At 38.3% G+C, this 17,583-nt stretch overlaps 2 protein-coding genes across 2 annotated transcripts; both read left to right on the top strand.

The window, feature by feature from the left end:
• Window positions 1-7,423: 7,423 nt before the first annotated feature.
• On the top strand, window positions 7,424-10,063 carry LOC131769304 (tripartite motif-containing protein 2-like). Its single transcript, XM_066173500.1, has 2 exons — window positions 7,424-8,085; window positions 8,118-10,063. The coding sequence occupies exons 1-2, from the start codon at window positions 7,492-7,494 to the stop codon at window positions 9,162-9,164; spliced, it is 1,641 nt and encodes a 546-aa protein (XP_066029597.1). The 5' UTR covers window positions 7,424-7,491; the 3' UTR covers window positions 9,165-10,063.
• Window positions 10,064-14,253: 4,190 nt separating this feature from the next.
• LOC136283984 (RING finger protein nhl-1-like) lies at window positions 14,254-16,981 on the top strand. Its single transcript, XM_066173629.1, has one exon. The coding sequence runs from the start codon at window positions 14,328-14,330 to the stop codon at window positions 16,023-16,025; it is 1,698 nt and encodes a 565-aa protein (XP_066029726.1). The 5' UTR covers window positions 14,254-14,327; the 3' UTR covers window positions 16,026-16,981.
• Window positions 16,982-17,583: the final 602 nt, after the last annotated feature.

The raw sequence follows: 17,583 nt of genomic DNA, 5'->3' as shown, positions 1-17,583 counted from the left end.
TCAAATTATGATATTCGATGCATTGTTGTTGACGTCTTGCGTCACGAGAGGGTAAAATTTGTCAAATTCTGGTCTTTTGAAATGTTTAGAGTATCAATCGGTGTAGTCTAAAAGCTCTGTCCTACTATCTTTTCAACTTAAAATGGTTAAAATCTAAGATTTATTGAGCTACTTATATAAAACGGTCGGAGTTTGTTCAATGAACTAATTTGCATAATCGGCTGTCACGCTAGCAAAATCGCTGAAAGTTTGAAGTCACCGCGGCGAACAAAATTAATAAGTGCAAGATGTTTTTATATTTTTCTGCAGCCAAACATCTTATTAGAAGAAATCAAGCGGAGTTTTTAATGGTCTGGTCTGGACTTGAGCAATATCAACTAAGAAGGAAAGAGTACTTTTGACCAATTTCAGAAAGCTGTCTAACGAGTGTTTTTAAATAAATTATGACGAACCCTTGAATAAACAAATATCAAAATTGGCATACTTTTTATTCACCTAACATATCACACAGTTATAAAAATACATAAGATTTTTTTCTGCATGCGGTGTGATAGGAGGACCAGGTTATTCAACTTTTGAAATTTTCGATGTCGCAAGAGGTCAAAAAAGGGCCTTTAACAGCTTTGACTTTTGAGAGCTCTAAAAATTTTATTTTAACGTATTTCCAGAAACTAATTTGGTTTCATTTACTTGCTACCAAAGATAGTTTATTGGGCAAAGTTTGAGGGAAAACTTTTTTCCGATGCGAAATACCCTGGACCGCTCTTACAGAGATCGCCTCTTAACTTTTGCTATTTTTGTCATCCAATTACAAGTCGAAGCCATTCCTGTATTTAGTCGCTAGTAGATACATCGGGTTGATCTTTTGAAATCGATAAGCAATCGGCCAAACCGAATAATACAACCGAGCTCATTCCGAGAAAGAATGTTAATCCGATTGATCTTAACGCTAAACCTACCTTAATTGGATGGGTCTTCATTCAGATTTCAACTCGAAAAACAAACACAGGTCGTAAAAGAATATATGAGCGATTATCTAATCCGACCTACCAAATAGAAAGGGTTCGAAATTTCCCCCCTCCCTCGGTATGGACGACTGTCAAATGCCTGTGCGTTGCTTAGCGAGGTGGGTTTTGAAGCTTCGAATTGATCAGTGCATTACCTGGTCTGTGATACGATTTTCAATGAAACAACCGGAGATTAAACTCGAGAAAGATAAACGAATACTAAACATTAACTTGCTGGTTTCTTAATTCATTTACGTGATAAAAATTGTTGCGATCAAAATATATTTGAAAACATTTAGACGACGTTTATAACATACCTGGCGCGACCATCTCATTAAAGGTAAAAGGTTTCAACATATGTTACATATGGTAATTTAAATAAAATTATTCATTTTTTTCTCACTTTTACTGTTTGTACATATTTCAAAGCAACAGATGCCAGCTGAACAACTGACGCGTAACATATGCAGAAAAGATGACGGATTTTTTTTCACGTAACTCGTAAGGAATGAATGTAATTTAGATATTACTGGAGGACATCGAAATCACAATCTATAAGCCCCGGCTCAAAATATTTTCGACCAAAATTATTTGATTGTTGTGAAAAAAAGTTTCCGCAGTCTGTGATACAAGAACGTATATCGATCAAAAAGATTAATATTGGCTAAAAAATGACAGTAAACACTTTTCACTATTTCCCTCCCTTCACACCTCAAGTACTTTCTTGGAGACCTCAAAGAAATTCAGTGACATGCTTAGTTCGATGCTTTGTGCAAGAAGGTCATTTGCTATCAGGCAACTGAGTTGATGTCGTAAATTGGCCACCGTAAAGAGTTACAAGGCTGACGTTTCGAGCTTCAGCCCTTCGGCAGAAAAAAAGCTTTGTAGTAAAGATGGAGGATAAGTTAAATTGAGCTAACTGATAGGCTTTGAAAATTGTGCATCTCTCTGTTATGAGAAATATAAGTTGAAAGTTACGACAAACTTATCCAGGTATCCGGTTAGATCGCTCCATGGTTAGATCGCTCCAAGTCAGATCGCTCCATACCGAAGTCAGATCGCTCCACTCGAAAGTTAGTTCGCTCCATCAAATAAGTTATTTCGCTCCATACATAAGTTACTTCGCTCCATGTAGAAACCTAATACACTAACTTACTTCTGATCTACTTCTGATGATGTGTATTGCGTCTTGCGATCGGTCGAACTACCGATGTTGGAACAAGTGTTTCAGTGTGTAATGAACGTAGAAAACTAATAACCTAACTTACTTCTGATCTTTGTAGTTTATAGTTGATGATGTTGCTTGCGATCAAGTTGCTGAAATATAAAGTGATCGACGATTCGTTCACTTGAACCCACCAAAGCGAATTACCAATGATGAAATAAGTGTTTTAGTGTGTAATAAATGATGAAATTTCCCTTATCCTTCTGTCTTTTATCAACCTTCCACGTTAGTTTTCTTCATGGAGCGAAGTAACTTATGTATGGAGCGAAGTAACTTATTTGATGGAGCGAACTAACTTTCGAGTGGAGCGATCTGACTTCGGTATGGAGCGATCTGACTTGGAGCGATCTAACCATGGAGCGATCTAACCGTAAACCACTTATCCAATATCCTTAAAAATTGTCGTAGTTTATGTAATGCATTTTTATCAAGAGGGTTATCTCATAATCAAGTTTGTAATTACTGAAGGGTAAAGCTGCTTATTTTCCTTGTTATATTCATAGCTTCTGTCGGACTGTTATCATTCTTAGATATGTTCAGGATTTAGAACTGGTTTTGTCCTGACCTTCCTCTGCTTCGCTTTAGTTATTTATCGTGTCCAGAAATTTAAATTCATTGCTGTTATGATATTTCTTTTATGTTTCCTTGAGTAAATGTTTATGCTAAGACATCTTGTTTAACCAACCAACCAGGGGTCACATAGAAGGAAGGCACTATCAACATCTGATCGCAACTTAGAAATCCTAAACCGAGTGATGGTTACAGCACTAAACACATTAGACAGTCTCGCGGATGCTGTAGTAGCAAGTAAAGTGTGTATTTAAGAGCTAAACGCGGTCTGTCAGTGGTTCAGGAAAGTCTTAAAGTACAGCTCAAGACAGGAATCAATGCCATCAACACACCAATCTCCTCCCCCACTCCCACAGTCAGTTAGTCAAAAGGCGGGTCAGCAGAACACAGGGTCACCACAAAGGCATTTTTTTCGCCTTGACAGGCTAACACTTTAATATTTGAGAATGGATCTCTTTTAATTTAAAGTAATGACATTAAATCATTGCAGCAAAGATTTGGCGCTCAAAATTGAAAAAAAGGGCCTAAAGAAGCATGTCGGTTCCGTTTTCAAGCTAACGAGATATGTTTCACACACTTCATTTTTTCAAACGACGATACACTCGACAAACACTCACCAGTGTTAATCTATATAGCTAAGAAAACGAGAAAAATATTTTGTAAGGCAATATCGTTGGCTTTAACGTAGGTTAAATAACAGAACGACCGTAATACAAATCTTTCCGTTTAAGTCATTTTATTATATGGCCAGTACTCGTAGCCGATATAACGCGAGCTATGATTGGCTAAGTGCTTGAGCATTACTCATCTCCCGTTATCAATACGGGCCGTTTTCGGATTATTTAGGGAAAAAAAGCCGATTTTCTTATAACGCCATGTAATAAACTAATTTTTAAACTTGAACGTTTAGTCTTTTCGGCAAAATTTCAAATCTCGGCCTCGCTGTATTGACCTGGCAGGGATCTTTTTAACACCACCGTGGAAAAGAAGAAGGGCAGTACGCAATCCAGATTTTGTAAAGTATGCAAAGAAAACAAAGAAAACAAAGGAGAACTTTTGAACTGTTTCTTCTGGAGATTTTTTTCTAGAGGCATTAAGTTTTAAGAAAGTATGTTCGTATAGTCCTAGTAATAGTATGTGTAAATATTATTATAAATAAAACTACCGGAAAAAAATCTGTGTTGAAATCTGTTCCGGGGGATTTAGCAAAGTAATAACAATGATCTGCAGTGGATTAGTCACTACCATCGAGTAAACTTTAATATCAACAACGTATTCACCGATTTCTTCTTTTTCTATATTAATACAAGTTTGCTTCTTAATAGAGGCTGTGGCTTTAAAATCAATCCCCGTTCCCCGCTCCCCGTTCCTGCATTTGGTATTAGAAGTCTTTATCAAAAGATCGGATACAACATACGTGGGGCTTTACAACAACATCCTGAACGGATGCACTGATGTTTCCGCTATAACATCTGCCGTTTTCGGGGAAGGGGGGAGTAGGGTGTTGATTAGTTAGATCTCTCAAGTCGAGTGAGACCTCGGGAGGGTGCAAAGTGCCCGAGAACTCCCCCCTCCCACGTTTGCTTCTTTGGCAAACTGCCCTTCTGGTGTCCGTTTTATTCTGTGGGACCGCCTTTTCGTGAAATTGGGGCGGGATGAGGGAGGATGGGGGTTAAGTGTGTACTTAGCGGGGGCACATCTTTTCACATATTTTTTCACTTTCTTTTTTAATTTTTTTTACCCAAGACATTTTAATTCATTCCCAAATATTGAAATGTTAGCTTGTCAAGGCGAAAAGAAAACCTGTGAAGTGCCCAAAGGCCTTTCTGGTGATCCTGTGTTCTGTAGATCCGCTTTTCAACTGACTGTGGAGGTGGGGGAGGGGATTGGTACGTAATTAAAATATTTCATAGAAATGAGTCTGATCTTGTAATTTTATAACTGTACTCCTTTTTTAGTTATTTTTCTGTTCTTTTTTTTTTAATTTTTTTTTACCCACGACCTTAACCCATTGCCCACGACCCACGACATTTAGCTATACTCGGAGTCTACTGCTCCTGGAATGGCTCACAGTTGATACAGGACAGGAGAAAGGTGACTCGCTGCATGACGTAAGGCGTTGTGTAAAAAGGATATAGAGCATCGTGATGTATCATGGATACTTGATCAGGATGGTGTAGGGAGCACTGGATATGAATGATCCGTGTGACTTCGTTACCAGCTCACGTGGGCAAAATATTGAAGTAGACTGTGACTTGACAATCAAGGTGTTTGACAACATTGGCAAGTTTGAGAAATGTTTCAGAACTCCAGCTTTTCTCGCTGACAATGAAAATATAAGAAGCAGTCTTAAAAACAGCGGTTGTCTGGATTACACTTTGTACATAACCTCTATGTTAATTATATACATTCTGATCGTATCAGACGCTGACATAATAGTGTTTATAGCTGAACTGGATGGCAACTCTTTAGTTTCGTCTTGTCAACGCCATTATTAAGATATTCGAAAGGGGAAAGTTTCTAGCATGATTACTGCAGGAATATTGGCTCTCTGAAACGGGACTCGTTTTTTCGCATGAAGAGACACCTATTACTCAGTGAGCCTAACAGTTTCAAAAAGAGGTCAGTGATTGTTTAATTCACGCCTCTGAAGGCGCACTGATACAAAAAAGGAACCTTGGCGGTTAAAAATCAGTGAGTGGAATGCAGACCGGGCAATGTAGTAAGTTGTTTTAAGGGTTTCCGACAAGCAACAAAATCTAACAAGAGTACAATACATAACAAACTCATCTGTGACCTTAGTTTCTGATTCCTTAGTTTTTGTTTCCTTTAAGTAGTATAAAGATCGAAATAAGTCTTTGGGTAATGCTTTAAACAATTCTGGAATAATGAAAGCCAAAGAAAAAAAGAATAAGGTCACTTTGATAGCTACTTTGTATTTCTTGTGTTGTTTGTAAGTTTGTGTTTATTGTTTGGGTCACGGTACATAAGGCATTGTCATCATGTGCGTATTCACAATTTTTCATATATAAAATTGAGACAGTTCATCGTGCATGGCACATCAGAGTTCGTTAAATTTTTCTTTATTTTCGGCGTGAAAAAGTGAACCAGAAGATTAGGAGCAGAAGATGGGGAAAGAACACCTGGTGTACATATAGCTACGAGAGTATTTCTCTGTCGTTCTGAAAGTTATTTTCCCAGTGATATCCATTTGGGAGGGGTGACACTCTCTGTAATGCTGTATACATCGCTATACGTTCAGTGTTACTTTAATAAAGCAAAACAAAATTTAAAGAAGAAAAAAAAACCGAAAAAAAATCTGGCCGGTCAAACTCGGTCAATAAGTATTTTAACTTATGACATGACCTTAAGTGATGAAAATTTCCAAAATTTTGTTTCAACCTAAATAGGACGCGATACGCGGGCGCACGTGGGACAACCACAAACAAAATTAGAGATTCCTTTAAGTTTTTTGAGTCAGAACAAGAAACTCACAGTTTTATTTCCTTATCTTGCGATGTAATCGTTGATGTTATGAAGAGCAATAACTATTGTTGATAGGTTAAACTTACTGTAAAAAGAAACACGCTGCTGAAAAAGTTAAGAAATTGGTGTTGTGTTTTGCTCTAAGGGGCTTGCCTTGTATTTTCACTTTGTAATCATCTGATTACATTGCACTACTTACTGATGCATAAAACACTCACAAGCGGCTAACAGCTGTGATGTGCATGAGAGACATATTATTCATAACAAAATATACGTTATGTTCCGTTGCCTTCCTTTGTGAACTGTAAAGTGCAAAGCTGATAACGATATCTGGTTTGAAGTCATGATTCAGTGTATGGGTTTGAGTCTATAAATAAAAGCAAGTCTTTCAACCTCTAGGTTCACACGGCTCGCTTTGCAGCCCATGCTGTGAGAAGGGAATCCAATGATACTAGAAGTAAATTAAATCGTAAGTGCGTGAGACCGAAAAATCCGATGAATAGCCAATTACAAATTTGGTTGAAGGAACCTGTTTCAGCTGTAGTTGTGGTGTAACAGCTATTTACGGGTAACAAGGTAAAGAAAGAACTATAATTAAATAAAAGAACTCCAAAAAGACATTACAACTCAGAACAAAGCTGACATTTAACAAAGATTAACGAACATCTATCATCCTTTTTTGCCTCGGGCATCGAACAACATTTCCACTGAGAATAAAATGATGCCGGGACGTGGGTAAAATTTTTCAGTACCCAATAATCACGAATAACATTTTATTAAACAAAACACTTTTCAAAAAGAGCTTTAAGTTGTACTTTTGCTGATACCAGTCAGGGATTTCTGATGCTAACATTATGATTCGTTGGCGAAAGGAATGCCTTAAGACCACAACAGCCTATTTAAGTGTCGCAGCGGACAACATAGTATTTTTCTAGGAAAAGTATGTTTTTCAACAAAGGATTATTTTGAAGAGGCTATAAATATTCACACCTTCATTCCTTGATTTCTCTCTCTTTGTTATGTTTTGTTTTGTTTCTTTTTTTGGCCTGACCGCAATTCTCATTCCAGAATTGCAATCAGTCGTGAAACTTTGCCATCATTTGCAATTTTTACGTTCATCAACACTTGCTAAGTTGCTTATTGAGAAGATTCGCTGAAAAAAGCTCGCAATCTCTTCTGATTACTAAGTTCCAGGCTGCCATTATGTTTTGGTTAATCATGGCAGTTTTTAAAGTGATTGTTTGGTGGCTTGTGGATAAAAGCAGAAATGCGGTAGCAAAAAAGCTTAAAGATGGCGACGTAGCAGATCAACAGGTTCGCGACATCATCATAGGTAACATCAACGCCGTAAAGTCCAATCTGGATGGATTATTAAAGAAAGAGTTGTCAGCAAGTATTCAATTCTTTAAAGAAGGAATCGAGTTTCTGTATGATGCAATTAAACAGACAAGGCCAAGGAATGAGTATGGCGCGGATACAGAACAAGCGGCCTGTGAGGAAGTTGTGTCGCTAGTTGAAAGAACGCTGCGAAACTTGAAGCTTACTAAATCTGGTAGAAGACTGCTTAAAAAAGCAAAGATGTTATTCAGTAGAGCTCGTGAAGAAGCAACAGTTGCTTTTTCAAATCCAGCGCTATCAATAACTGACCGCATCTTGGCAATGCAGTACCGAGTGATGGCATCAGTATTAGAAACAATAGACCATCCCAAGGATGCTGTAATAGCGCATAAAGTGTGTATTGAAGAGCTAAACGGTCTGCCAGTGGTTCAGCAATGTCTTAAGAACAGTTCAAGACAGGAAGAAAGGCAGTGAGGGGTTTAATTAAAAAGGAAAAACGACGGAAAGTTATTACCCGTGTCTATCTTGCTAATCTTGTCGCCTACCAAGTCAGGCAAATAGCATCCGTTAAAGAACCATTGCCGCAATGGCCCATGATTGATACAGGAAAGGAGGAAGTTGATCTGCTGCGAGACCGGAGAGTAACAAAAGTACTTTGTAAACAGGGAATGGAGAACTGTAGTGTATCATGGATACTTGGTCAAGATGGCGAAGAGGAGTGCGGGTTAAATAATCCGCGTGATATCGCTACCAACTCAAGCGGGCAATATATTGTAGCAGACAACGACTTGACAATCAAGGTGTTTGACAACAGTGGCAAGTTTGTGCGACATTTCAGACTTCCTCTTCTTATTGATGACAGCGGTAGAGAGCCATCGATTGACTCCGAGGAGGTTTATCTGGCCACAGACATGAATGACAACATTTATGTGCTGGTTAGCGAAGAGAGTCGTGAGGACTCATACTGGATTTTTTCGTTGAAAACTGCTGACCAGCATCACAGGTTTCGTGTCAGGACAATGAGCTTCGACTTTAAAGTGTGTAAACCGTCAGTCAGTGATAATGGTAAGGTGGTGGTACTGAAGGGTAACTGGGACAGGGGATATTATATTGTGGATGTATATGAGACTGATGGTCAGTTCTACTGCAGTTTTGGAGAACAAATCTTTAGGCGCCCGTACGAAATCACTACTGTAAGTAATGGCAGAGTTATAGTGATGGAAGAATGGGATCCGACATATGTTCACATATTCAGCGAACGAGGTGACTACCTAAACAAGTTTGATTTGCAAAGTTCTCTGGGATCTCCAAAAATTGCATTTCACAGGAAAAGCGAACAAGTCGTCGTGGTCGGCAGCAAGGAACAAACTTCAGTCTTGTATATAGGAATACACACCAAGGATGGTGAGTTTGTGCGAAGTACTCTTTTCCATGTGAGAGAGTCCTTTACTCCGTATGGGATTGCAGTGACCACGGAGGGACACATTGTAGTAGTAGCCGAGTTTACAGGTTCACCAAGAAAAGTAACCATCATTTAAAAAACCCACTGATTTTCCCTTCTTACTTGTACGTTTAGTTTGCCAACTAATTATTATTAACGGTAAATTGGTGCTTTGCATCAATGATCATGCAATTGACATAATTAGTACAATGCCTTTATTTTTCACAGGGCATGATGTAACTTGAGACTAAAGATTCATGCCCAAAACGAAAGCTTTTATAGCCTCAATTTATTAACTTTTGATGCGTTGGAATTTAATCGAACAAATGCGATGCAGTTTGGCAATTTTCTTGGAAAATAAGTATTAAACCATTGATAGAGATGTGATGCTTATTTGACAATCAGCCTTGTGGTCCTCACCTCTTTAGATGTAATAATAAAATTTCACTTTGTAACTGCCATATATCTCCTTGTAATGCGAGGATATATTTTTTTATGTCACGCCAAAGTGACACCTCTGACACAGCAATAAGCTGAGATATTTGTTTATTCTTATTACTTGTTTACTGAATAATGTATGGATATTGTAAGGAGAAGTTGAATGTGATTATCTTCTGTGAGTGAAAGGGTTGATATCCAGTCTCTCTTACATGCACGTGCTTCATATTATATTTCAATCATGGTGTTCCTATCTTTCGATAATGTTAACATTAGCCTTTATCTGTCTTTTAAGCATAATGCGTGGACAGTTACTGCTGTGATAGGCCCAATGTTTGCTTGAGTAGTTTTGAACACTTGTGCTTTTCCTGTCGAATGTTTCATTAATCAAATTAAGTATTTTATTTGGCTGTTGTTTCCTGCGAGACGATTCTCAAACAATAGCGGCAAATTTCCGCAATGAACTTTGCCGCGTGACAAATTTAGATGGTAAAAAACAAGTATAATGATCCTTCGAGATCAAATCAAACTTGTCAGAAAATGCTTTTTATTTCATAGCTGGCAGATCACGTGGGTGAGATGATGCGAGTCCTTTCAGTCTGCTTGGCTACTCAAGCAGGCAAGATGGAACTTTTGCCTGCTAATGAAAAGTGTAATTTTTTTGTATCTAGTGAAAACTGAAATATATTCAATTATCAGTAAATCTTACCACTTGATGAATTTATTCTTGTTTTCCCTTAGGTACCTCTTTCTTATATAATGTCGATGAACTTCGAGTACAACTCTTGCCCCACAGCCTCCAACTTCCCGTACCACATTCCCCCACCTCCCGTTGTTTTGCGGCCCCTTGCTTCTCAGCTCTCACCCTTTTTTATATTACTCCCGTCTTCAGTTTGATAAAAAGGACTATCAATTCAACTAACTGCGTACCATCATGTTTAATTTTCACTCTTCGTCGGAAGTAGCTATAGTCATGAGCTATATAATAGCTGGCTCCAACGAATGATTCGTATTACTACACATCCATTGTTAAACCGTTTGCACTTTTGAGTGTTCAGTTTAAGCGCTTACAGACCTTTATTGCACATTATTGTTCGGTTGGTCTCGGAGTCACATTTTAAAACTATTGGGATCTATTCGAGAAGTTGAAGTCTTTTTAAAACCTCTCCAGAAAGGTTTAAAAATTGTTCATACATTCTATGATACATTTATTGACTAGCAGTAAGATTCAGAGATGATTGTCTGATTTTAACAAAAGGATTTGCAGAAACGAGGTCTACTTGGGTCTGATTTTGCATTTCCACATACAAAAAACACTGAGGCTGTTCAATATGGTCTTGGACGACGTTGGAACTGACTCGCTTTGCTCGCTGAATAATTCCGACTGCTCCGACTGCTGGAGAAATGGGCTCGTGGTAAATTGGAAGATTCACGACCGTGACTTTCTGAGAGATCTTTTCTTCTGAGCCATCTGCTTGCGAAAGTGAACGTTTTATCTTAAAAAACTCCATATCAAAAGATAAACCGCGTTTATTCCGCTGTTTATTCAGCTGGGAATATTCGACAGCTCCGATTTAAGTTCCTCACATGAAGGGTTCAAAAATTTCTCCTCCCCTTCGGTAGGGAAGACAGTCATATGGGCATCAACCAGTCTATGGTGAAAGTTGACTTGCTGCATGATGTGAGAATAACTAAGGCGCTTCGTTAACAGGATCTGGAGCATCTTAATGTATCATGGATAGTTGATCAGGATGGTGTAGAGAAGCACTGGATATAAGTGACCCGTGTGATATCGTTACCAGCTCACGCGGGCAAAATATTTTAATGGACTATGACTTGACAATCAAGGTGTTTGACAACAGAGGCAACAATACCGTAAAAAACTCATCTGTGACCTTAATTTCTGGTTTCTTAGTTCATGTTTCCTTGAAGTAAAAATCGAAATACGTCTTTAGGTAATGCTTTAAACAATTCTGGGATAATGGAAGCCAAGGAAGAAAAGAATAAGGTCACTTTGATAGCTACTTTGTATTTCTTGTGTTGTTTGTAAGTTTGTGTTTATTATATTAAAGTTCACACGGCAACCAGGTGGACAATCAGACATAGTTTGATGCTACACTGGTTTGCAGATTTAATGAATGTAACCGAAGAAGTTACAATTCATAGACCCAACGTTTCGACACTCCTGTCTAGTGCCTTCATCAGGGGTGATCTAAACGCTGCAACAAGGTCCTTTTATATGATAACTAGTTAGCGGCCTTTTTTTTCTGACGAGGTGTAAATAGGCGTCAGGAAGCAAACCGCCATCGTCACGATTTAAAGGAGCGTGGGCGGAGTTAATATGTCAAGCCTCCAAACAAATGCGCTGGTGGTAACGCCGATTAGTGGTGATAATTTTAGAATTATCCCACCCAGTTGTATGGTTGGTTATTGCTTGGGTCACGGTTTACTAAGGCATTGTCGTAATGTGCGTATTCACAATTTTTAATTTATAAAATTGAGACAGTTCATCGTGCATTAAAAAGTGAACCAGAAGATTAGGAGCAGAAGATGGGGAAAGAATATTTGATGTACATGTAGCCACGAGAGTATTCTCTGTCGTCCTGAAAGTTATTTTCCCAGTGATATCCATTTGGGAGGAGTGACACTTTCTGTAATGCTGCATACATCGCTATATATTCTGGCCATGGGTTACTTTAATAAAGCCAAAAAAAAAAGGGGGGGGAAACAAAAAAGCGAAAGAAAAAAACCAGCAGAAAAAAATTCGGCCGAGTCAAACTCGGTCAATAAGTATTCTAACTTATGACATCCTTAAGTGATGAAAATTCTCAAAATTTTGTTTCAACCTAAATAGGACGCGATACGCGGGCGCACGTGGGACAACCACAGACAAAATTCGAGATTCCTTTAAGTTTTTTGAGTCAGAACAAGAAACTCACAGTTTTATTTCCATATCTTGCTACTGATATATTCGTTGATGTTCTGAAGAGCAATAACTATTGTTGATCGGTTGAACTTACTGTAAAAGAAACACGCTGCTGAAAAAGTGAAGTGATTTGTGTTATATTTTGCTCTAAGGGGCTCGCCTTGCATTTTCACTTTGTAATCATCTGATTACATTGCACTACTTACTGATGCATAAAACACTCACAAGCGGCTAACAGCTGTGATGTGCATGAGAGACATATTATTCATAACAAAATATACGTTATGTTCCGTTGCCTTCCTTTGTGAACTGTAAAGTGCAAAGCTGATAACGATATCTGGTTTGAAGTCATGATTCAGCGTATGGGTTTGAGTCTATAAATAAAAACTAAGTCGTTCACCCTCTAGGTTTACACGGCTCGCTTTTCAGCCCATGCTGTGATAAGGGATTCCAATGATTCTAGAAGTAAATTAGTTAGGGCCAAAGCCCGATGAATAGCCAAATACAAATTTGGTTGAAGGAACCCTTTTTAGCCTCAGTTGTGGTATAACAGTTATTTACGGGTAACAAGATAGAGAAAGAACTATAAGTAAAAGCTCGTTACAGCTGAGAACAAAGCTAACAACTGAGGAAGATTCATGAACAATTATCATACTTTTTTGCCTCGGGTATCAACCAACATTTTCATTGAGGAGTCGAATGATGCCTGGACGTGGTTGAAATTTCAATGATCACGAGTAACATTTCATTAAACAAAACATTTTTCAAAAAGAGCTTTAAATTGTACTGTTTTCATAACAAAATATTTGTTATCTTCTGTAGCCTTCCTTTGTGAATTGTAAAGTGCAAAGCTGGGCGATAACGATGTCTGGTTTGAAGTCATGATTCAGCCTATGAGTTCGATTTTCCTTGCATTTTCATTTTGTAATCATCTGATTACAAAGGACTACGTACTGATGCAAAAAACACTCACAAGTGGCTAACAGCAGTGACGTGAATAAAAGACATATTATTCATAACAAAATATAGGTTATGTTCCGTAGCCTTCCTTTGTGAACTGTAAAGTGCAAAGCTGTGTGATAGCGATATCTGGTTTGAAGTCATGATGCAGCATATGGGTTTGAGTCTATAAATAAAAACTAAGTCTTTCACCCTCTAGGTTCACACGGCTCACATTTTAGCCCACACTGTGAGAAGGGATTCCAATGATTTTAAGAGTAAATTAGATTGTTTGTGCTTAGAGCCGAATTACGATGAATAGTCAAATACAAATTTGGTGGAAGGAACCCGTTTCAGCCCCAGTTGTGGTATAACAGCTATTTACAGGTAACAAGATAAAGAAAGAAGTATTAGTAAATGAAAGAACTCCAAAACACATTACAGCTCAGAACAGAGCTAACAACTAAGGAAGATTAATGAACAATTATCATCCTTTTTTGCCTCGGGCATCAAACAACACAATAATCGGGAATAACATGTCAGTGAACAAAACATTTTTCAAAAAGAGTTTTAAATTGTACTTTAGCTGATACCAGTCAGGGATTTTTGATACTTACATTATCATTCGTTGGCGAAAGGAAGATTTTAAGACCGCAACAGCCTATTTAAAAGTCTGCAATGAGCAATAAAGAGAAATATGTTTTTCAACAAAGGATTATTTTGAAGAGGCTATAAATCTTCACGCCTTCATTCCTTGATGGCTCTCTCTTTGTTATGTTTGTTTTGTTCCTTTTTTTGGCCTGACCGCAATTCTCATTCCAAAATTGCAATCAGTCGTGAAACTTTGCCATCATTTGCTATTTTTAGGTTCATCGACGCTTGCCAAGTTGCTTACTGTGAAGATTCACTGAAAAAAGCTCGCAATCTCTTCTGATTACTAAGTTCCAAGCTGCCGTTATGTCTGCGATCATAACAGAAGTTTTCAAAGCGACTGTTGGATGGCTTGTGGATAAAAGCAGAGATGAGCTAGCAAAAGAGCTTAAAGATGGCGACGTAACAGATCAACGGTTTCGCAGCATTATCATGCGAGAAATCGATGAAATGAAGTCCAAGCGGGATGGATTATCAAGGAGAGATTTGCTAGCCAGTATTACCTTCTTTAGAGAAGGAATCGAGTTGCTGTATGGAGTATTTGAAGAGAAAAGGTCGAGGAGTAAGTATGGCGCGGATAAAGGAAAGGCGGCATGTGCGGACGTTCTCTCGTTTACTGAAGGAATGAAACACTTGAAGCTTACTAAATCTGCCACAAGACAGCTTACCTATGCAAAGAAGAGATTTAAAAGTGCTCGTGAAATGGCAACAATTGCTTTTTCAAATGAAGCACTATCAACAACTGACCGCATCTTAGCAATGCAGTACCGAGTCATGGCAACAGTATTAGAAAAAATAGACCATCCCGCAGATGCTGTAACACCATGTAACGCGTGTATTGAAGAGCTAAACGGTCTTCCCGTGGTTCAGCGAGGTTTTCAAGAACAGCTCAGGACAGGTATCATGGCAGTGAAGAGTTTATTTAACAAAGAAGAACGACGGAAAGTTATTTCCGGTGTCTGTCTTGTCAACCGCGTCGCCTACGATGTCATACAAACAGTACACGTCGAAAAACCATTTACAACTGAACCATTTGCAAAAGAATTATTACCACCATTGTCCATGATTGATACAGGGAAGGAGAAAGTTGATCTGTTGCGAGACCGGAGAGTAAGAAAAATACTTTGTAAACAGGGTATGGAGAACTGTAGTGTATCATGGATACTTGGTCATGATGGTGAAAAGAAGCACAGGTTAAATAACCCGCTTGGTATCGCTATCAACTCAAGCGGGCAATATATTGTAGCAGACAATTTTTCGACAATCAAGGTGTATGACAGCAGTGGCAAGTTTTTGCAATGTTTCAGTCTTCCTCCTTTAATTGATGACAGCCCTAAAGAGCTATCGATTCAATTCGGGGTTCGGCTAACCACAGACATGAAAGACAACATTTATGTCCTGGTCCAAGAAATAAGTGGTGAGTACCCATTCTGGATTTCTAAGTTTAACAAAACCGCTGATCATCATCACAAGTTTCGCGTCAGGACAATGGACCATAAATTTGAGCGGTGTGAACTGTCAGTCAGTGATAGTGGTACAGTGATGGTACTGAGGGGAAACTGGAGCGAGGCACATATTGTGGATGTTTATGAGACTGATGGTCAGTTTGTTTGCAGTTTTGGAGAACAAATCTTGACCAGCAACTGCGACATCACCAGTGTAAGTGATGGCAGAGTTATGGTGGTACAAGGGCCTTCGTCATGTGTTCACATATTTAGCGAACAAGGTGACCATCTAAACACGTTTGATCTGCAAATATCTATGGCGTTTTCAAACATTGCATTTCATAGGGCAAGTCAACATGTCGTGGTGGTCGGTGATAAGGACTATAATTCAGACATCTTGCATATAGAAATTTACACCAAAGATGGTGAGTTTGTGCGAAGTACTGCTGTCAATATGGGACAGTCCTATTTTCTGAAAGGGATGGCAGTGACCACTAAGGACCGCATTGCACTAGTAACTTGGCTTGATGGTTTAGGACACAAAGTAATCATTATTTAAAAATCACGCTTAGTTTACAAACTAAGTGCTTTGCATCAATAATCATGCAATTAACATAGTAAGCACAATGCCTTTATTTTCCACACAGCATGATGTAACTTAAGACTAAAGTTTTATGTCCAAAATGAAAGCTTTTATAGCCTCAATTTATTAACTTTTGATGCGTTGGAATATAATTGAACTAATGCGATGCAGTTTTGAAATTTTTCTTGGAAAATAAGTATTACATCATTGATCATGTAGGAACTTTATTGATGGCTCTAGGCTTAGCTAGAGATATGATGCCTATTTGGAAACCAGCTTGTGGTCCTCACCTCTTTAGATGTGTTAATAAAATTGCACATTGTAACTGCCATATATCTCTTTGTAATGCGAGGAAATATTATTTTAAGTCATGGCAAGGTGACACGTCTGACACAGCGATAATCTGAGATATTTGTTTATGATTCTCTTTACCTATTTACTGGATAATGTATGGATATTTTGAGGAGAAGTTGAACTGATGTGATTCTCTTGTGTGTGTGAAAGGGGTTGATATCCAGTCTCTCTCACACGTATGTGCGTCATTTTATATTTTAATCACGGTGTTCTATCTTTCGATGATTTTAACATTAGCCTTTATCCGTCTTTTCAGCGTAATGCGTGGACAGTTACCGCTGTGATAGGGCCAATGTTTGCTTCAGTGGTTTGAGCACTTGTTCTTTTCTTGTCGAATGTTTCATTAATCAAATTTAGTATTTTATTTGGCTGTTGTTTCCTGCGTGACAGTTTTCAGACAAGACCAATTTCTGCGGTGAACTTTGTCGCGTGATAAATTTAGATGGCAAAAAATGAGTATAATCATCCTCGGAGATCAAATTAAACTTGTCAGTAAATGCTAATTAATTCATAGAGAGCGGAGCACGTGGGTGGGATGATGCGAACCTTTGCTCTGCTTGGCTACTCAAGCAGGCAAAATGGAACTCTTGCCCGCAAACGAAAATTGTAATTTTTTTTGTATTTAGTGGAAACTGAAATATAATCAGTAAATCTTACCACTTGCTGAATTTGTTCTTGTTTTCCCTTATGTTCTTCTTTTTTGTATGATTTCGTTGAACTTCGAATACAACTCTTGCCCCACAGCTTCCAACTTTCCGTACCACGTTCTCCCACCTCTAGTTCTTTTGCAACCCTTTGTTTCCCAACTCCCGCCCCTCTTTGTATTACTCCCGTCTTCGGTTTGATTAAAAGGACTATTAATTGAACTAATTGCATATCCATCATGTTAAATTTTCGCTCTTCACCGGAAGCAGCTGTTGTCGTGAGCTGTATGAAAGCTGGCTCCAACCAATGATTCAAGTCACTACTCATCCATTGTAAAACCGTTTGCATTTTTGAGCGTTCAGTTTAATTAAGCGCTGATAGACTGTTATTGCACATTATTATTCGGCTGGTCTCGAAGTCACATTTTAAAACTACTCGGATTTCTTCGAGAAATTGAGATCTTTTTAAAACCTCTGCAGAAAGGTTTAAAAGTTGTTCATACATTCTATGATACATTTATTCACTAGCGGTATGA

This window comes from Pocillopora verrucosa, chromosome 10, assembly GCF_036669915.1.
Source record: "Pocillopora verrucosa isolate sample1 chromosome 10, ASM3666991v2, whole genome shotgun sequence".
Classification (NCBI taxonomy): Eukaryota; Metazoa; Cnidaria; class Anthozoa; order Scleractinia; family Pocilloporidae; genus Pocillopora; species Pocillopora verrucosa.
Note: the sequence above shows the minus strand (reverse complement) of the source record. Positions and strands in the feature narration are given on the sequence as shown.